Source organism: Festucalex cinctus, chromosome 9, assembly GCF_051991245.1.
Source record: "Festucalex cinctus isolate MCC-2025b chromosome 9, RoL_Fcin_1.0, whole genome shotgun sequence".
In the NCBI taxonomy this organism is placed as follows: Eukaryota; Metazoa; Chordata; class Actinopteri; order Syngnathiformes; family Syngnathidae; genus Festucalex; species Festucalex cinctus.
Genome location: NC_135419.1, coordinates 10,209,926 through 10,232,038, shown reverse-complemented (window position 1 = coordinate 10,232,038; position 22,113 = coordinate 10,209,926). Strand labels below are relative to the sequence as shown.

Sequence of the window (22,113 nt, the reverse complement as noted above, 5' to 3'; positions counted from 1 at the left end):
TCCGTACAAGAATTTTTCAAGACCACAGAATTAAAAATAATTTATCAACAGACATCAGGGAAAAAAACACACCCTAAGATACTTGGAAAATTAATCCATCTCTTTTGAATCCTGCTTGTCTTGTTTGGTGTTGTTTGGTTGCGGAGCCCTTCCCAGCTGAATTTGGCGAAAAGCAGACTGCACAATGAACTGGTTGCCAGTCAATTACATATATAGGGAGAGGGTGAGTGAGGGTGGGAAATGAATCCAACGTGGTGAGTGAATCACCACGCTGACAGTGAACCTTTTGTGAAATAGTTTCTGCTAAACATATCATTTAGAAATGTTGAGAATGTCAAAATAAGAAACTAAAACATTAAGTGCAGCAGTGTTCACGCAAACTTTTAAAAATATGTTGAATTTTGAAGCCGTATGGAAAATGAAGCAAAATCAGTCCTTGGTAGAGCCTTTTATACACAGCAACAACCTCTTAAATGCCTAGTTTTTGCTAAACTATTCCATTCATTATGTAATATTGTCTCATTCCTAATTCATAAAATGAATTCTAAGCAGATTTAGTAATTTTCCGTCAGTCTGAGATGAGATGAAGTAAAGCAAAAAGTGCATGATTTTGTTTGCTCACCAGTAGAGGGCAGCAAGGCTCTGCAAATGTACCCTGGCTCTCCTGGGGGAGCTTGAATGTGTGTTTTTTTTTTCTCTCTCTCTCAACTGATACCAAGGCATTCATTTTTGAGAGAGTGCTTCTTCCAAACATCCCCTATCATTCTAATCACCATGTCATTCTGTAGCTATTAGTCCTCCGCTCGGCCTTTGCTCCATCCGCTGATGCCTTTCACATGAAAGACGTCTTTTGTGATGCAGTATGAAAAGTAGCACAAAGATAGTACCCTCGGTATTGCGCACCCACTGCCGATCAAGGCTTATTCAATTTGATTGGTTTGTCCTTTTTTTCCATGAGTTTGTACATTTGCAACTTTCTTTTATTCAATGACTAATTAATACTGCTCTGTTGTCCTCTCTTCTCCTGCTACCTTGGGCTCAGAACAAAGACAAATATACAAGAAATGAAAGTATTCACCTGTGGAAGGACATGATATGATTCTAGAGTGGTAGCTGAATTGAAAGCAGTTGTTTAGCGTGTGACATTGACGAACAGATTTATATGGAACTCGCCAAGGTAACAGTAGAGGTGACATTTTTTAACTTCATCTGTCAAACAAAAGTTTCAAAAGAGGTTAATTCCTTTGCTGATAAGAGTAATGTATTACATTATAAAATGTGTACTCATCCATAATTTTCATGAAAGGCTACAGTGGATTTGAGTCGCCTCTTTTACAGGCTACATGCAGCTCACTTTATAGCACACATTCATTTATTATTGCTTGCCTCTTACACAGAGATTCCACAAAATTGCAGCATTCGTGTTGTAGCTAAAGATTCATTTTCCTTTTACATAGAACCCAGAAAAGTTGGAATATTGTCAAAATATAACTGTGGGTGCTTTTCGGACAGTACCCTTTTTTTTTTTTTTCTCAAATCTCCGACACTCCCTGCCTCTGTTATGACTCTAACAGTGGTTAGCCAACACTGTACATCTGCCAGTGTTTACTCATAAAAATGCTCCGATACTACAGCACCGATACCGCTTCACCGGCCTGACATACATCTTCTAGGCAGGCGGATGCCAGCTGTGTGGAGATGCAACTAATGTTAACATGGATGACATCAACTTTTAGCCGACAAATTATGCTCTGCAAAATGGATAATGAACCCCATCCCTCGGGCCCTGGAGCCTACCTGGTTAATCCTGCCATTATCATATTTATATTATTTCAGTTGTTATGCCATGCAAGTCCAAGTTCACATGGACCTATACTGTGAAGTTCTTCCTTTGATTGGCCCACCATTACTTGGCTAACTGTTGCAATTCTAAAGGTAAAACTAGTACTAAGTGCCGTTGATTTCACAAGAGAATTCAGAAGTGATTGGTGTCATTATGTATCGCTTAAGTTGTCCTGCTTTGGTTTTATTTTTGAACTAAAGTGTCTTGTGTTACAGTCGGCATTCAGTCAAATATGTGGCAAGACTGTTAAAATGTCAGTAATGGCCAGTTACTTAAAAAAAAAAAAAAGTTTTATGAAACATGTTTATTTGAGCAAAATATGATGCCACGTTCAAGAAAAGCTTTTGAATAATTGATTAAAATAAATTTTTGGTCACACTTGCAAGACAATGATCGAGTATCGGTACTGGACTTGGTATCAGCAAATACTCAAATATAAGTACACGTGTGCTTATACTCGGTGTGGAAAAAAAATGATATCAGTGCATCCCTAACTACTACCTCTGAATGTGTAAAAAACACACACTTCTCAGTTAGCTTATATAGACTGTGAATCGATCTGATTGGTTGTGGCTAGACATATGGGTAACAGGACTGACATGGAATTATCTGATTGGCTGTTGACTAGATAAAGCGATTAAAGATTCTTGACATCACATAGCTTCTGACATCACATAGCGTATTACCAGTTGAAACTAGATGCTGTTACATCAGTTCAAAACAGACACTTGACCACACGGTCATGACCCAAACATAACCCTGGCCCCAAATAACACACAGGAAACACGGTCATGACACCATAAAGCTGAATTTTATTGATATGAGCCACAACCACAACATATGGACCAATGAGGCATGTCTATAATTATTGCTGGATTTCTTTATTATCTGGTTTATCTGTATGAAATCAAATTGCCGATAATTATCGGCAGTTTTCTCTATTATCTGGTTTATCTGTTTGACGTCAAATTGGTCGCTAATTGCCGATAATTATCGGCCACCGATATTATCGTGCATCCCTACTCAGTTGTCCATTGGTGTGAAAAGGAGTGTAAATGATTGTTTATATGTACCCCGTCTCTGGCCCAAGGTCAGTTTGGATAGGCTCCATCTCACCTGCGCATAGAAAATTAATAGATGGGTTGGGTCTGACTGTCAGTAACGATTTAATTCTTTGTCTATATTGTGTTGCAAAGCTTAGTTAATACGTAAAGACTCCTCAATGACTCATTTAATCTGTTAATACATTGTCTTTTCCATTTTGTAAAATGTCACTCACTGTCTTCCTGTTCATCTCCTGTCTAGGAGGACATGAATCTGAATGAAGATCGAAAGGCGCCTCTACGCGGGAAGGACTTGAGCACCAAACGCGAGATGGTAGTTCAGTATATCTCAGCCACAGCCAAATCTGTAAGTCAAGTTATTTTTTCCCTTACAAAGTGACGTGCGCTTACCCAATGACAGTCGTAGTTGTGCTGAATTCTCCTCGTGAATCTCCAGAATGAGTTCAGCCTCGATTCGCTCGCTTTTGCAGTATGGCTTGCTTTGCTTTGCACTTCTGCCGTCTCTACACTCTCCATGCTTCACACCTCTGAATATTCTGATTGCTGTCTGATTCCCGAAACCCCCCCACACATCCCCCGATCATTTTGTTCCCATCATGCTGCAACCACCATCACTGGTAATTGTAGGCACTCACTCACTCAATGCTAGGTGGATGGTCAGTGCGTGTCTAGCCGTTTGCTTGCATGCAAGATTGTTGGTTTTTGGGTTGTGCGTGCATGGAAGTGTCAAATTGCAGTGATACATTCATTTATCGTTTGGTGAAAAGGTGCAAATGGAGTTTGTGGGTCCAACAGCAGTCTTGCATTAAAAAGCCTATTGTCAACAACTGTGCACACAAGCAATTTGTGTCGATATTAACTTGCACGTAAAACATAACTGAACTGTGGTTTGCCATTTACTTGTATAGTTTAAGTGTTTATTTCATTCTAACTACTTGGAGGATTTAGTATAGCATTTTATGGTATGGTCATATGCTCAAAAATTAAGTTTCAAATGTCAGTTTGGGTCTTTAATACCTGATTAAAAAATAATTATGTCATAGAAACAGGAAACACAAAAATACAGTATAATTTATCCACATTTGCTTCGATTATTATAACAATTCATGAGTTAACTGGTTAGACCATTTAAACTCTTTTGCTCACCAAAACAGCAGTAACTATTGCACATAAATAGTCTCCCTGATTAGTACATGACGTCTTACCACATTTTGCACAAGATCTTATTATACTTGGAGACGGCATCTTTAAAATTATTAAGACATGGCCATGTAAATGTTGAATGCGTTTTTATGTTCACCTTATAGTCTGCTTTTCACTGCGTTTCTCCATCAAAGTTTATTTCATTTTGTTTTAAACTCGAATTTAATTTGTGAGGAATTATACATTGCTTATTATTGTTTAACATTTTTCCGAGGACCACTCATCTGCAGTTGAATAAATAAACGGCCTCGGCTGCTATTAGTGCAAAACTTTTGTATTATGCATTCCAAAAAAAAACCAAATCATCGTAGTGGCTCATCAACAATCATCTACGAAAGAGTGATTATTTTTATCCTCCCTTTGCTAGCTTCCTGAACCTGCAAAGCATCATCATTTATTTGCCTCCTCATTGTTATGGTAATTAAACGGCATTATTGATAATGATGATTTTTCCGAGATGATTGAATTCCTCACCGGGCCCATTATGCTTTGTGAGCAATGATATTTTATTCAAATGACGAACATAATGTGTGTAGTCAAAAGACAAGAGAACAAAACGTCATGTCTCTCAGCACCCCGCTATTACTTTCATTAAGACGTGAAGAAGAGGGGTTGCTTGAATGTCACTGTTGACATATCATTGAGTGCCACAGGGGGGCTCCGGCAATGAAAAGTGTAGCCTTTGTTCAAGTCTCTATTCTCTTTAATGGGAGCGATATGACAACTTTAGTTTTGGTAAAAATTCATTTTTAAAACAAATCAAAGTTTTGCAGTTTCTAAATTATAGCTTTGGACTGAATAAAAAGTTGTTGATGATTATTTAATATTAAAAATAACTATGTAGTGTCCTTTCAACAAACCAAGATACTTGTTTACATAAATAAGACTTACTTTTGTCCAAATGTGCTAGCTTCAAAACTAAGATGGTGAATGAAATGATCACCTGTTGAAAATGGTAATAATTGTCTGATGATGCTAATGTTTTACGTCCTATGACAACAGATAAATTCTGTTAGGCATTTTAGGGCAAATATTGCTTGTGGAAATGTATCCCAAAAGATTAATGCAGGAATGTTGGTGCGTTGGTTTGCTGTGGTGCTTGGTGTTTTTATTTGCCTCGTGAGATTGTAACTTGGGTTTGGGCTTTTCTATCTTTGCATTTTCCTCTCAGTTGTTGATGGTTTTTCAAAGTCCAGATAGAATCTGCCTTTTTTTTTTATTGCTGTAACTAAAGAGATATAATATTTTCCCAATGTCAATTTTCAACTTTTATTTTTATTGCCCTAGCATCGATTTGGCTTCAGATAATCATCCAGAGAGGGGGAGGTTTCCATCTGTCTGCTGATAGAAAACTAATGCCGACACAAGTTTTCTGCATACAAATCTAAGCCTGCATTAAATGTCCAATGACAGCATCCATGAACGTGGTCAGAAAGGTGGAGAAAGCTCACTCAAGTAAAAATGTCTTTCAAAGTGGAGGCAAAATGTATTCCTTTCTCCTCCCTCTCATGAATGGCTACCTCTCTATCACCAGGCAAGATCGAGAAACACTCCTCACTTCTCTGCAGGAGACTTGCAAATAACACCCACCAACCTAAAGGAATTGTTTTTTTTGTTTTTTGTTTTTTTTTTTTCCATGGGAGAAATTGCACATTGGCCCATTTGAGTATGAGCTGTATTTCTACAGAAAAGAACCTCGCTCTGCTTTGCAGCAGCGTCTTACGGACGTCCTTGACCATCAGCTTTGCATGAACACGTTGACCTTCACCTGCTTTCATTATCTCCTGCTTTTTTAATCTTCACCAACTGCCATGTTTCCTGGAACACTGTTAACTGCTTTCTGAGACTTTTTTGTCCAGTGACTAATTTCACTTTTCATTCTAAATCTGCTGCATCTCAGAATGCTCGAGAGTGTGATGGGAGGGTCTTGTTAAGAGGAATGTCCAATGTGTCTTATTACAGTTACGTAGATGAATACTGTAGATAGTAGATACAGTGACTCCTATGAGAACAAATTTACATACACTACAGAATACATCATACTATCTCAGTTCAGCGAGTTTCAAATAATTAATTTGGGCGTGTTTAACTTTTTTTTGACTTGATGTTGAGGCCTTTATGCCTAATGCCTCGAAAGTCACTAAAGTCCAAATGTTATTTCAACAGCAGTTAGGCGATAACTCAGAGCATCTCACAAAGGGCTGCTCGTTTATGGAAAAAATAATAATCCCAATTATTTTGCCAAAAAATGAAATTCCAGATTATTCAAACAATTATTTATTTTTTGACCAAAAAAAAAAACAAACAAAAAAAACAAAACAAAAAAAAAAAAAAAACTATAATTATGTAAGTTCCTTTTGGACAAAACAGAATTTATAATAATATATATTAATAAGAAAAACTTGAAGTTGGAGTGTAACATGTGCACTGCACAGTAGGACAATCATTTTTTTTTTTTTTGTACAAAAAAAAAAAAGTTTAAATGTAAAAAATAAATTGAAAATATGAAGACAAATAAAATTCTTAGAAACACTATAATTATGCAACTTCCTTCTGGATGAAACAAAATTGATTAGATTAGTTATTTTAAAATTTTAAAAAGGTGCAAATGTATGAATTTAAAGAACTCAAAAATTGGTATAATCTTTTCTTTTTAGGATTATGCGGATTTTGTAATTGTGGAGTGTAATAATTGAAATTGTAATTGAATTTCCATTAATTGCACAGCCCTCAGTTCAGAAAGCATTACAGGATTTACTGGATTTTTGGCTGGTTTTGACTTTAATGTTGCTACGGTCATTCAATGTCAACTTGAAATTTTCAACTGACAAGATGACGAGACTTCAGCGTCTTTTTAAAATCTCAATTCAGAGAGTGCATCTCATAATGTTTCATTTTTTCTTTTACTTTATGGGTCATAGGAAATTGAACCAGTATTCCTTGCAAACATGCCTCAAAAGTCTCTGAAAGAGTGAAGCGGGAAATTGTAATTTTGAGACATATTCACCAGCATTTCAGAATGGATTTCTCAAACTTAGAAGTTCCACTTTATTGCCAGTCCATCCTTCTGTCGTAAAATTCTGTATGGTGCACAAATTGCACATAAATTTATGTTGGACTCCACCCTTCAAGCTCCTCCCTCACTTTTGTGTGTGCAGTCTCAAGACAGTGTCTGTTTATGATCAGAGCTTCTTTTGATACTATACTCCTGTTTTTTTGTGTATATTTTGGGTGGCGTCAACTGTGGAAAAGGTTGCGGTTTACATACACAATGTTGAGTCAGCATTAAACATTCTCGGTGTGTTAAGTCTCATGCTGGAGAGCGGTGGATACAAAGACTGATTAAAAATCACACGGCGGGTGGCGGTACGTGTAAAATTGATTTTGCGGCACCTGTAAAATCTTGGGAGGCGACAGGAACTGTCTTACTAAAAGACATGGGAAATAAGATTAGAGAGACACAAGAGAAAAATTAAAGGGGCAGGAGAACGGTACAAAAAGCGCAACATGTCCCTTGATGATATGTAATCAATATGGATGACTTCAGATTCAATAAAGAGAAGCACTTCATTGGAATGTAGTTGACAACCTCACCACTGTGAAACCAGGACCACCAACCGTCATCATTGGCAGATACATTATGTATTTACATGTACATGTTGTCCTCATGAGAGATTCCTGAAAAAAATGATCATATCATAACTCTAGGGAACTGGCAAACAGGTGCTAAACACACTATATTTTGTTGTTTCCGGGCCTAATTTTACAAGCTATGACGAAAAACACATTTTCCGTATGGGGCTGACAAGCTCATTTTTCAACTTTGCTTTTTATTTATTTATTTATTTATTTATTTTTGTCCCAAATCACACAGAAATCTTGAGACAAATGCACCGTGTCAAATGGTCGAAGTCAGGAAGGAGTAGATAAATATCTGGCTGGTGGCCTTTACCGATATTTCAAGCCGATACTCATTTGCAGAAAAAGAGAAAATATTAGCGTAAAAAAATAAAAAAAATAAATAAGTTTTCTTTTAATTTTAAACATATCAAAAAATGACAACTTTGTTTAAAAATTCTAACAAAAACTGCTTGAAGCTTCCTGGGTCATTAGCATGTGTTAAGATAAATTAAAAGCTAAGCAAGTTTGGAGCTAGTTTGATACCCAACGCCAAACACGAATGAAGCCTGATTGATGTTAGGCCAGCAGCACACTCCACCCTTCAATTTTGTTCATGGCTCTCTACATTTTTTAATAGATCAGCTAAAACGATGACTTCATCATTTCCACAGTTGTTGCCATGTAATTACTATACATTCATTCTAAAGAATAAATTAGCAACAGGGAGGCAAAGCTGAAATGATTTGCATGATGCATTTTTTTCCTCACCTGCCTATTTTATTAACACCTGAAACATCTGGAAATTTATGGCCGCAAAACAGACATTTTCTTCTGTATGTGCTTCTAGCAAAAGAGTTCTCGTCAAATATTATCAACAAATTCATAGCTGTATGGTGTCTGATGGACAATTTGTAATATCACACAAGTTAACGCTCATGCCTCAACGTGTAATTGTCTGGCCTACTTATGACTGTGCTGTTTGTGTCTTTTTGCACATTAACCTTCTCCGCTGATTGCTGCATGCAGATAACTGGGAGCAAAGTTGCGGTAAGTAGTCCATTTTTTCTATTTGGTCTCTGCATCTATTTTTGTCTTTAATGCATATTGTGAAAGTATTTTATTTTTTATTTTTTTTACAAATGTAGCAACGTAGTAACTGTTATCTTATCATTCATTGATTTAAAGTATCTGTGGCTTTGTATACACAGTACATATTGTTGTGTATGTGCTTGTTTTTTTATTGACTACATTGATATTTAATTCTCCACCTGAGATGTAAATAGTCATGCACTTGGGTCCCATTTTGGAATGTATTTAATTTGCTGGAGAACGTTTTTGTTTGAGTGTTTTTAGAAACAAAACAATGCCCATCAATAAAATGTCTAGTCGTGCATTCTTGTGACATTTCATTGGCCTTTTTTTTTTGGTAGTCCGAAGCATTTAATGCTTAACAGGACTACAGACAAGGTAGAGCAACGCACGGTCCGCAGCCTTTGCTCTGCCCATGCTCTCAGACAAAACTCCCCTTTTGAGCCACTTCACATGGACATTTTTTATCGATTGCAATTTCTCCTTCCTTTGTCCAACTGTTCTTTTGTGTTTGTTTATTGCATGGGGGGGAAGAGCGGGGTCTTAGCTTCGCTTGTATTGATGTGGGCGAAGTTTCTCTCCATTCAACGGCTATGGCCACATTGTGTTCAGTAAATGGAATATGACATAATCGTCGCAGCTTGGATCCAGAATGTTGGTTGGAAAGGCGTGGGCCTACTCTTAAAGGTGCGTCAAAGCGTGTCAGATGCAGGATGTTGTCAACAACTTTCTTGGATATATTTAATATATATAAGCCGGAAGGTGTACGTTATTTATCCAGTGAGAACATTAAGCAATATATTTAACAATGTAATGAATTCCTTTGGCATAATCAAGCATTTTACCAGATTTTCCATAACATATGGAAGTATTATTTCCTCCTAACTAGACTAAGTGCAATTTCTGGAGAAATTACGTCGGAATGCTGAAAGCTGAATGCTAATAGCTGAATGCTAAGACTTGAATGCATGTGGAATGGTTATGAAGTAAATTGAGAGATAATTCTGAAATTATGACCTCCTGGTTACTGGATAATGCACTTTACCAACTGTGCCACCGATCAGTGTAAAACACCTAGTAACGATGATAAGTTTAAAATATGGAAGTGGGCGTGGAAAGTGATACTAAGAAAAAGTTCAATGTCTGTCCCATTGGAAATGAATGGGGAAAAGTTGATATTACAAGTTAAATTGTGCAAATACTGTAAGTAATGTGGAATCAGACGATATATACCCTGGGAGGTGTGAATTTTTGAAGCGAGTTGAAATTTGAACAGTGTAAATTGGAAGTATTATGTGGGAGTTGTTACGCGGCAAAAAAGTGTGGCGAATAAAATTGTGCTTCAGCATTCCCACAATAACTGGGTTTGTTTTCATTTGCTTTGGATGTACTTTTTTTTTTTTTTTAGGGGTCATATTGTGATGCCAAAATGGTTTGGAGCCATTTTTTTTTAATTATCCAAATCCTCTGATTTCAGCGTATAACCGCAAGTTTTAAATGATCTTCTTGTGCAATATTAAGAACAATATAAGTTATGTGGAGGCAGTATCAATTAGTTTGATGAAAATGTAACAATTTGCATTGCAGTTGACCGACCTCTCCCTTATGTTGTGTACATCCATGTTTATGTTTTGGGGATCTACACAACTTCTGCCTTCGATTTATTCCATCTACAGTTGCTTTATTATGAAATGAAAAAATATGGAAAATGTTTAAAATCCCATTCTATTCATTGTTTGTTGTTTGTTGCACTGGTGAGACATCTGAAGCACTTAAAGGAAGATCATGAAGTTTCATCCTGAATTCTATCCGGATCCAAGTGAACAACATGTCAATATCACAGCGAACACATTCAGCAGTTGATTGTGCAGGTGCCAAATGTTCAGATAGCTCTTGTTCAAACTACGACTTGTCATTCTGTAATAGGCCCGCAAGAGCAGGAGGAAGCTGAGAGTGTTTAGCCTGGTTAGCTGGTGGCTGGTCACAGTTAACTCCCTGCTTTGCTGGCAGATTCCCATTTTCACGCTGTCAGCGTGTGTCATTGGGATAGAGCGCTCTCACTTCTGCTGGAGGGAGAGCGCTGGCAAGGGAACGTGAGACTGTAACTCCTCTGTCTCAGGCATGAAATTTCTCTGACATTCTCTGCTCTCTCCCCGCTAGAGAATCAGCTAGGAATAGAGAACGGTGTCAATTGGATCTAATCCAGTTTGACCAGCGTGCAAATGTGCAACATTTCTAAGTCTCAAATGCTCTTTCCAGCCCAAGACTGAGCGACGGATGAGCAGAATACCTGCTCATCTTGAGCAAACATGTCTGCAGGTGTTCATACCAGATGTCTTTGCTTCTCTGCGCAGCATCACAGCTGCCCGCTGACCGTTTTGATGCTTTTATAGCATTAGTCCCTGTAAAGATTGCCCTGATTTACGTCACAAGTCAAGGGCCGACTTGTAACAGTCCATCAGAGACTCCTGTGGTGTTACTGTGGAAGCAGACTTCCCCCTCTGTGCACTCCCATCGACAGGCTCGGATGGCACGCTGCTGAGATTGGATGAGTGCTACACAATTCACAGGAAGGATAAGAAAATGGAGGCTTGTCAGTTTGGGTGAGAAGCAACATAATCCAACAGTTAGGCGGTGTTCAGTATGAGCGGAATGACACGGCCTTTTTCCTGATATACTTTACATGTCAAAAAGTGTCAATCGGCATCCTAATCTGTACAAATGGTCAAACCTAATAAATATTGACAGATGATGCTCCTGATTTTACCTGCTAATGTGCCGCATAAGCAGACAGAGCTTCCTGAACCTTCTCAATGTGAGAGCATAATTCATCCAAATAGGCATGTCAGTGACCTAAACACATCTGCCCACAAATAGCCAAGCAACTCACCATTGGTCAATGGAAATGTCATGACTCGAGTCATACATGAGGTATGTTTGGGTCTTGTCTCATGTCTGGGGTCACGCCTGGGTTAAGTTTGAGTTCATGACCTGTTAGGTGTGAGGTCAAGTGTCTGTTTTGTACTGATGTAACCATCATCTAGTTTCAACTAGTTTTAGGCTATGTGATGTCAATCTTTAATGCTATGTGATGTTATATGTCTTTTTTAGTGAAGGACTATAGAAATCAGTGAACAATTATATGCTGAAATCAGAGGATTTGGACAATTTTAAATTGAAAAAATGGCTCCATACGGATCCTCGATTATTAAAGTAGTTGTCGATTAATTTAATAATCGATTACTTGTTGAATAATTGATTTATTTTGACAGTTCTAATGAGATTGAGATTTTCAGTTAATAGTCTACAGATTGGTGAATCGTTTAGCATCATAAGTCGAATTTCACCTGGATTTTTGTGCGTCCTGTTTCCTTTCTGTCCTTTCCACTGTGCACCATGCAACTTTTCAAACGTACTATAGAGACAATTGCTGCTCTTCCATCAGTTGAACTGCCTCTCTTGATGTTGAGGGGGAGCATAAAAAGCTGAAGTGGTCACAGCACACCGATATTGGATTGAACTAGGTCCCTGTCAGTGCTTTCGATTCTGTTTATACTTGCGCCAGTGTGTGTGCACCCGGCCTAACGACTGCGCGTGTATGACTCTTTGTTTTTCTTCCGTGCAGGTCCAACAGATGTGCCCGTTATATCTTGGCTTCAGCCATCGCAGGGGAGAGTGTTTGTTAGAGTAGCCGATGAAAAAGGACAGATAGGAAAAATGTGAACCTATGTATGGATTTGATGCATTTTTGACACATCACGGACAGAGGCTGTGAATAGCGGCTATGCTCCCGGTTGTACATCTCTCCCCCACGGTTCTGTTACACACTCGGCGTAGCTGTCGACACGCAGCCCAGCAGGAGGCTGCTGCAGGGCCGCATTAGGCTCCATAAAGTTTATCGCATATTTTTACAGCCCGCCTCTCTGTATGCACCCACCATCACATCCCATCGCATCTGCTTTAACTGTTCACACAGCTGTGAAATTCTGTGTATCCCCCATGTTTTATGGTTGACGGCTCCTCTCAGATTCTTTATTTGCCTCTTTAGCTTTTTGATATCACCCGCGGCATCTGCGTATATTTAATACGTTATTTGCTGTGCTTGATCAAGTTTGCGGCTCGCTCTCGAGGTCTTCCCGGTGAAATGTGTCACGGTATGTCAAGATTTGCACGGACTATGCAAGGCAGTGGGTGGTCTTGATGGGGCACACTTCTGTCTGTAGTTTTGCCAAACGCTTGCCACATAATGGCAAAGTGCAATTCGTTCTGATATGGGGTAGCATTGTGCCACAGCATAATGCTTAGACCCTGCTGGTTTTTATAGTCCTGCATCTTAAACGACACTATGCGTGAATTGGTGCATTAAAACAAAAAAACAACAACAAAAAAACCAACAAAAAAAACAGTAAGTCCACGGGACTTTATGCATTACTGCAAATTTGAATGAATGGGTTATAGTTTGGGAATTTTCATTTTAGTTAATTATGATTCCGTTATTTATTTATTTATGTATTTATTTATTTATTTATTTATTTTTAGTTAGCTCTAATTAGTTTTCAGGGTTTTTTTCTGTTAGATGTTATTAGTTTTAGTTATTTAAAAAATGCTTAGTTTTAGTTTAGTTTTAGTTAGTTTCAGTATTAGTTTTATACATATATATATATATATATATATATATATATATATATATATATATATATATATATATATATATATATATATGTTAATTTTTGTTTAAAAAAAAGTGTTTTACTTGTGCTCAATATTTTAAAAAACAATAAATGATAAAAAAGGATGGCGTCACATCATGTCCTGAAACACAACCATGATCAATCGGGAAGCTCCTATGATCGTTTGTCTCACTTGATGCCCACTTTATGCATCATTCAATTAGTTGGAAATCCATTCCGATTTGATATGCACTGTAGCCCACTTGCTCTTCACCACTTTCATACAGCACACAGTCCAACTCATTATTCTACAAGTGTGGAAAAAAGGTCAGTATTATTCTTTTCTGGTCATGCATGATCACGGTCTGTCCATCATGTTGTTCCCCAGTTGCTATTGTAGTACTGAAGGCCAGCACTTGGTGGCAGTAGGTGCTCACTGAATTGACCACTGGGCTCACAAAGGGCTGAAAGCCAGTTGTTGCTATGGAATTGACCTAATGGGCTTCTCCATGTCTAACTCATAACTGTGTGTGTTGCCCCAAGCTGCACATTTATTTCCATCCTTTAACTGTATTCATTTAGAATCATTCAGATTGGTCTGATCAATACTTTCTCCCTGCTGCTGTCATCCAGAATGGGAATCTTAAAGAAGAGATGAATCACGCTTTCTCTGCCACTTTCACAACACTGCGACAGACAAGCTCTTCTGGGTCCACTTGATATTTTCCTTGGAATGCTTCCCCTTCTCCATCAGGGCCAGAAAGGAAGCGCTTGTTTGCCTTACCTGCTATCGACACCACCTGTCTTGTTGACCTCGCCTTTATGCAATCATACTTGAATTATTTATTAGACTGACCTACAAAGATAAATAGACATAATCCCGTGCTAACAGTGCATCCGTTATGCTCGAATAACGAGAGCATCGGCACAATTGGCTCCGGTCCTTACTTGTATGCTTACCACAAATGCAACTTTGCATTATTTACTGTGGAAGCTCTGAAAGTGGAGGTCGTTCAATTTGGAATTTGACCTAACTTCTAACTTATCCAACCTAACTTTTCTGGAAAATATGACAATCAACAAGCTAAATCTCCGAAGCAGAAATGTCATCCATGACATCACACAGTACCTTAGCAAATCTTACGGTGCTTGAGCAACTCTTGCGAACCCTCAGCATATCTGTTTCTTTAGCAAACGCTGCAACACTTAATTTGTGTGAGCTTCGGCCCAGTGAGCAGTTCAACATTCTGTTGGACATTAGTTTAACTCATTCACTCGTAGCCATTTTCACTGAAGCAACGCCCTTCGCTCCCGGCTGTTTTACTGGATTTTGACTGATATTGCAAGGTCCACAGAATATTGTGTTCTATTGCAATAAAAACATGGACCCTACCAAAAGAAAGATTAGAGTCTCTTCTTTCATCAGGAAAAAAAAAAAAAACTATGTGTAGGCTGTTTTCGTTTTGCAGCAATTAGCATTAGAATATAGCTAAGTTTCATCATTATTCACAAACCTGTGAAAAACACTGGCAAAAAGAGCTTGTTGAAAGATGGCCCTGGCTTATCGCTTATACTCTGCTGCTACCTGCTGGCCGTTTTTGTCTAATGACCCCATTGCTTTAAACAACCTCTTCATGTCAGAAGCTGTATCAAAGCCTTCTGTATGCGCTAGCATAAAACATAAAAAAACGTATTAATACGTTTTTGGGAGTGAAGGACAACGCATTAAAAAAAACGTATTTACACGTTTTGGGATTTGAATGAGATAAGGAATAATAATAAAATTTGAAAAATAAATTTTTGCCTTGCAGCAGTAACGTGCATTGATCTCTGTCCTGGCTGCTCAGTACAACATGGCCGAAGTGACAATACGTTGGCATTCTGTGTGATTGTGTTTGGGTCGGAATCGAGGAAGTGGGCTAAAGTGCATCTTTGCCTATCTGTGGGTGGTCAAAGTACTTCTACCTTTTTTTTTTTTTTTTTTTTTTTTTTTTTTTTTTTTTTAAGGACAATTACAGGATATTGCCGAGGCTGATTTGATGGCAGATCTATAGTGTTCCAAATGGTGATGCCCTTGGTGATAGCCAGAGACACAGCATGCCAGGTGACATCCAATCATGTCGAGATGGCCGGCCTGTCTCTTTATGTCCCGAGTGGTCTTGAGAGCTGATGTTGTTAATGCTGATTGGATGACAGACGCACACATTGGCCTTGAATCAAACACATTTGGCCATTGGTTGAGGTCAAATACAAAAAAAATAGTAATACAGTGGACCCTTATGTTTTGCCCTTTTGCAAATTCACCTAGCCAGTATTTGCAGATTTATTTATTTATTTATTTATTTATTTATTTATTTATTTATTTTTTTAAACCAATCCACTGTTAATCATCGAGAGGGGTCGAAGAGGGGAAAAGTTCCTTACAAGAAGAACAAAAGAAACAGCGGAAAAAAAAAAATCTATCTTGATGTTGTTATGCCAACAACATCTTCCGAGCTCCTGATGAAAACGCGCTAAAGCTTCTAAAATTGTCATCTGAATTATGCCTTTCACCTCCCCGTGGTTTTTAGTGAAGCAGTTGAGCCCCAACTCTCCAGCGAATCCTTTTCTTCCCGTTTGCATTTCTGAACAAGCACCATAACCGTAATGAATTCTATTATTTTAAAGCAATTACTGTTAGTTGGGAGCCTTTTCCTTGTTGTTGTTGTTGTCGTCGTCGCGCTCTCCAAGGAGTAGTCCTGCTGCACTCAAAGCTTTCTTCCTCGTTGCCTCAATATCCATACTAATGCACTTTCCTGGTATTACACACAATAAGACACATTTGCTATCATTTGAATTTACATTTAAATACAGGAAAAAGCATTTTATTTCATGCAGTCTGTTTTTTTCCCATCAATATATATTGTGGCTCTACATATCTTTAGATTGTTGTAGTAAAAATTGTGAAAAACCCAGTGTTGACTTTCTGCAATCCAGTGAGAAATATATGTCCCCTTAAAGGACTATTATTACCAACAGATGACACAAGATGGCAGTAGAAGGCAGAACTATGTTTCTATTGAACAGGGAAATACCGTGTCAAATCACAAATTAATCACCCAATTTATATCAGTTCTAAATGCACTAAAAATTTTTTTCAAGTTTTCATACTCCTGTTAATCAACATAAAAGTGGAAAAAGTATGCTAACCTAATAGAAATATAGTTGTACCTTTCAGTTCATTGATACAGTAATTTAATTGTAACCAGTGGGCAGAGGCCCTGATACTGAACTAAAACAGTGGTATCGGTATTGGTGACTACTAACAAGTAACATGCCGATACCATTAATTACAAGGCTAATATACGACTTTGGATGCAGCATTTTGTGTCTTGCTCATGTTCACTGCATGCTGATCTAAGATGTCCTATTGGCCTTTGAACCAATGGCAGGGCAGCTTTTTCATGTTGAGAAAAAAAACAACCTTAGGTAATGGTATGGTATCGGCATCGGCCGATACTGCAAAGCTGGGTATCGGAATCGGTATCGGGAGGCAAAAAACGGTATCGGAACAACACTAATTGTAATTCATAAAATTATTTGATGCACTGTCCTGTAAAAAGGAGTGTGTAATTGATTTATATTGAGGTCATTTTTTTTTTTTTTTTGCCATTAGATGGCATTAATGTTTCATGTGGACATTGGTGACAGCAAACTGCATTTTTCTTTTCATATTAACAGCTGTTAATTTTCAACATGAAACAACTTGTGGACCGTGCGTATTGTTTAAATTGTAAATTACAACTTGACTCCAGTCCCCACAAATATATGCATTATTATTATATTTATTACTGCTAAAACTGTTATAGTGACTACTTTGCCTTTATTTTGTTAAGTTTTATACGGATGAACATTTTCTTTAGCAAATGAGTCAGAAATAACACTGATGTGTTACGCTAGCTATCTTCTGGAGTTGCTGAATAAAGTGACTTGGAGTTACTCCAAGTAACAAAAGACGGGCATCCACTTGGCTCTTGTCTTTCAAAGCGGTCTAAGAGTGCCCATATAGACCTCATTGGGAGCTGTAGCAACCTAGCTAACTGCTAACAACTGACACTAACTAGTGTGATCTCGAAGCTGTAGCTTTTTTCTCTTTAAACATTGTGTATATTTGCTGCAGTGCATTTCTAGAGGATAATTCTGTTAATTTATACGTGTTGAAGGATGTTTTTTACATTTCAGGTAATGCACTGTTAACATGCTAATTTTGACCCCCCTTGCATAAACATAGTCTTACATGCATGTTACTGTAACGTGAGACCAAGCCTTCTGTATGTAAAGAAAACCCGCCGAACGCGAGCTGAGATTCAAACCCAGAATCTCTGCACTGTGAGGCAGACACACTAAGCATAGGTAACACCGTCCATATTCGGAATTAATTTATTTGAACATTGAAAATAAAATAGATTTAAAAGAAAGACCACCTAATGAAGATGAGTGGACACAGCTTTATATGCAGGTCATTCATGGAGTTACACTGACTGGAAATTCTGAAAGGATTTTCATCCCGCCCGCTCCCCCATTATATGTTACTAATGCTTTATGTCGGACCACACAGTGTTCTTTGTTCGTCGTAATTATATTTTCCCATGATCACCAAAGACTTGTACAAACACTATTATGAAGTTTTCTTTGACGTCGCTGTTCATTATTTCCTTTTTCTACGCTCAGAACTAATTGGATCATGCTTCTGTGCTCAGCCGGTATTTGGAGGTAGAACTTTTTTGTACAATTCTGTGCAAATGGACCCACTTACTTTCTGTCATTCAGTTGCGCGCCACTTGCATTGCAATTGGCTTACACTCACAAAAGTGTTTATTAATTAAGACAAGAGGCGCAAATGTGATATTGTAATGCATTGATTCATTAAAAGCAATCCTCTGAAACTACACAAAAGGCTGATTAATAGCTTGTTTGCTGAAATGAAAGGTTACCTTGAAAAACAGGTATTCACAAAAATATATGTGAATATATGTTTATATTTTGTTTTTGTTTTTCTACCTGCTTTAATTAAATGGAATTTTTAAGTAATGTGTCAGAACAAACCCTTGTGAAAGTGTTTACGTACTTATCGGTCACATTGAAGGGAAGTTTGGTGTATGCATTGAGTGCAAATCAGCCCAAATAGGAACGGAAATTGGTATTTGTTGTTACATTAACTCAACAACATTAACTCTTTGTTTGCCAGGTTCGGGAATTCCCGAACAGTACAACCCGACCCTTTAGCGCCACCGACGGAAATTCCCCAAAATTACGCTTAAACATTTCATAAAAATGCGCAAAAAAATCACAATAATTACACTGCGAAAAAATTTGAAAAAATAAATAAATCTGTAGACTGTTATGCTGATCAAAATTCCAGGCAAGGGGATTGTGATCAAAATATTGTCCTATGCAGGTAAGAAAAGAAACAAACATGTGACCAGAGTAATTCCATATGTGCTAATCCGTAGTTCGATCCGGGTTCGATACCATGACGCTGCTAAAAGACAAATCTGATTTGTTCATTTGCCAGTTGGTTCATATTGACGTCGGATAACTGAAACCGGACAGTGACAGATGAATAACAGTGGGTGTGGGTTTGAAGGCACCTTAAAATGCTCTCTCCATGCCGTATTTAGTTAGAAGATACAACATGGTATAAAATATTCAACATGTTGTATTTTGGCGTCCAAATCCTGGGCCAGAATGAATCCAGCATTATTTAACATTGCAGAATGTTCTCTAATTAGCTTGCATTGCCCAGCAGCTGTCTGCTATTAGGGTTCTTTGTTCCAGATGTTATCTCATTAGAATAGCATTGATCATGCTAATGACTCCGAGAAAGATTATAGGTCCACATTAGTGTGATCCACTTGCTCCCTTCCACCCCCGAGGTCACAGCACGGTAGTTCTCACCCATCCATCTGTTCGGCTGTTGACCGTTTTAATCGTTTTTTTTTTACTAGTTAGTAGTTCATTTTGTGTGGAAGTGCGCAGTTTTCTCAATAAGTCATTTAAAAGTGAGCTCATGCTCAGGCTCAAACCAAATTCTTTGTTCGCATCGGTGGCTTTTTTTAAGTGGTTCAATGGGCTCGAAACGTACTGGTTGTGGTTTTATTCACATAAGATGCCACATTAAGAGCATGAATGGTATCGCGCTTTTTACATTCCCCCAAGCAAGGATGCTTTGTATTGTATTTGAAAATCTGATTCTCATTCAGCTTTAATTTCAAATGACCGTATCCAAGGTTTCCATTTTAGCATTGTTTGAGTGGTGTTTGGTTACATTATGTGCACTTCAACATGTATTTGTGGTTTTACTGTGTTTTTGTGTGGCTGTTGTGACCAGCAGAAATGGAGTATAATTGCGGACTAAAATCTGGCCTTTGTGTGAAAGTACAGAGCAGATTAGTGGCTTTAAAATTGCTCTCCATCCTATTCCGTTCAGATTTTTAAAATGACACATTTTATAACAAATGCTGATTTACAGGCAACAGTAGTGTATGCCAATAAAAGGATGGCAAAAATGTGGTGTGCTACGCTCGCTATGGTGACCTATGTGGACAAGCATTTGGCGCACATATTTTGTCTGGAATCAAACCTGTCAAAATGTACCGTCGCAGAAAGGCGTAGAAATGAAAAGTTAGGAAAGTTCACGCATAATTCTACCAAATTCCTGGCTGGTAAGCTACCGTGCTGGTGTCGAAACCTATTGATTGCCTTGCCACTTGTTTAATATCCCAGGCTTAATGGCATTCTTCTCTCAGGTCCTGTCTTCAGGTTTTTGAGACTCGGCCGCCTAATGAAAAACACAGAGGCATCACTCTCATTAAAATATATGGGTCTCTTATCGAGGAGAGGTTGTTTTTATTTGGAGCCATAATGAATTTCTCATCAGTTTGTTATTAACGTTGTGCTTCGCGGGGCTCAGTTGGGAGAAGTCAGCCAATTACGTGGCATTGTTCTCCCTGATAGACAAGTATTTGTGCCTCTTTTGAGAGAGCAATAAGACGTGAACACGCGAAGGGGAAACGCGGTGACATCGTTCCTCAATCCACTGCAAGATAATTTTCCGTAAAGTGGAATGTGACTGGCCTTTTCTTGGGACACCTGCAGCTAGAATAGCACTTTTTTTTTTCTTCTCATTTTGCTAAATGTGAATATGCTTCATGGCAACATTAAAATACATGCACATGCATACACTCATACACTTAAAGTTGTGTGTTATGTATTAGGGATGTAACGATACCGGCAATATCGTGATATTAAAACTGCCACAATATATCGTCGTCGTCATGTCACAATATTAAAAGCTGCACATCTGTTAAAAAAGTCCGGTTGATTTCCATTTGTGTAGTTAGCACCCTCTGGTGGCCAGTTTTTCTAGTGCAGTTTAATTTTCAGAAGACATGTTTTGGCCCTTATATGTTTGAAATCCACACTAATGGTCAAAGACGTAATATGCTTGTGAACCGAGTTAATATGTGGAGGAACTCAATGCGTGCTTTTAATAGCAAGTAAGCTCCTCAATATTATACATTATTATATATTATTATTATTATTATTATTATATATGCATCGCTGTAATGTACAAAAAGCACAATATTGCATTTTTTTGTTATGAGCTAATTTTTTTTTTACAATATTGTGACCTTTTTTTGTATCACCAACCTCCCCACAATATCGTGATAATTATGTATCATGATGTTTGGATATCGTTGCATCCATATTATTTATTAAATGCTGTTAATACCAGTGTAAGGTTTCTCTCTTATAATGCAGCAAGAATTTCAATGGATTCTGTAGAAATTTAGATTTTTGTTTTTGGAAGAAAAAAAAATGGCTTTTTGGGAAATGTCACCTCTGAAAATCTGGTGAAAAAATTGCCTTAAAATTCAAGTAAAACTGCAAAACTTGATTATTTTTCAATCTATCAATTCAACCGTTTCTTTTGTCTGACACTCGGAGAACCCCTTCTTTGATTGGCTAACAAGTCTCCACCGATCGCTCGTATGGGCTAAAACTTTTGAGAAGTTAATGCATCAAAAATACCACAGCGCCACTTGGTCGAAAAACTCAACTAGCACAATTGGAGGATTATTGATGAGAAGAGTGGACAGTGGAATAGGCCATGTATTTTTTCCTGAATTTATTAGTGATGGTGGATTTAAATAGCACTCATTTGATGTTTTTGCGAAAATTTTACAAAGATGGCATCCACTCATGTGCTACTGTTATGCTTTAGTTATATTGTCCTAGTCCACCATCATGAATGGATAATTGTCAAGCCACAATCCCCCCCAAGAATTAAACTATTAAAGTACTGAATTAATTCAGTTTAACCTCAAATGAGTGCAATATGGTGCTGCCGTGAATTCATATAGGCGAATGAGGTCACCTAATGATAATTTAACGTTCTCAGCCATGACCCTGGCCGTACACGGCGTTGCTTCCTTGACCTAAAACCCATTTCGGCCTAATGTAATAGGATATGAAGGGAGCATAATGTCATGTGGGGCCTTCCTTTTGTTCACCAAACACTTCCCCACTTTATTGCATTTTATGCTTGAAAGGCTTGATCATGAATATTACAGCTTTTGTG

General features: G+C 37.9%; 1 protein-coding gene across 7 annotated transcripts in view; it reads left to right on the top strand.

Moving 5' to 3' along the window:
* Positions 1-22,113, top strand: part of diaph2 (diaphanous-related formin 2) — a 381,698-nt gene that overhangs the window by 19,850 nt on the left and 339,735 nt on the right. For 5 of the 7 annotated variants that reach the window (XM_077531612.1, XM_077531613.1, XM_077531614.1 and 2 more), the window contains 2 exons: positions 3,149-3,253; positions 8,758-8,778. In XM_077531612.1, coding sequence (XP_077387738.1) covers positions 3,149-3,253; positions 8,758-8,778 — 126 coding nt within the window. The remainder of the gene's footprint in view (positions 1-3,148; positions 3,254-8,757; positions 8,779-22,113) is intronic. The other 2 variants (XM_077531615.1, XM_077531611.1) reach the window with 1 other exon arrangement.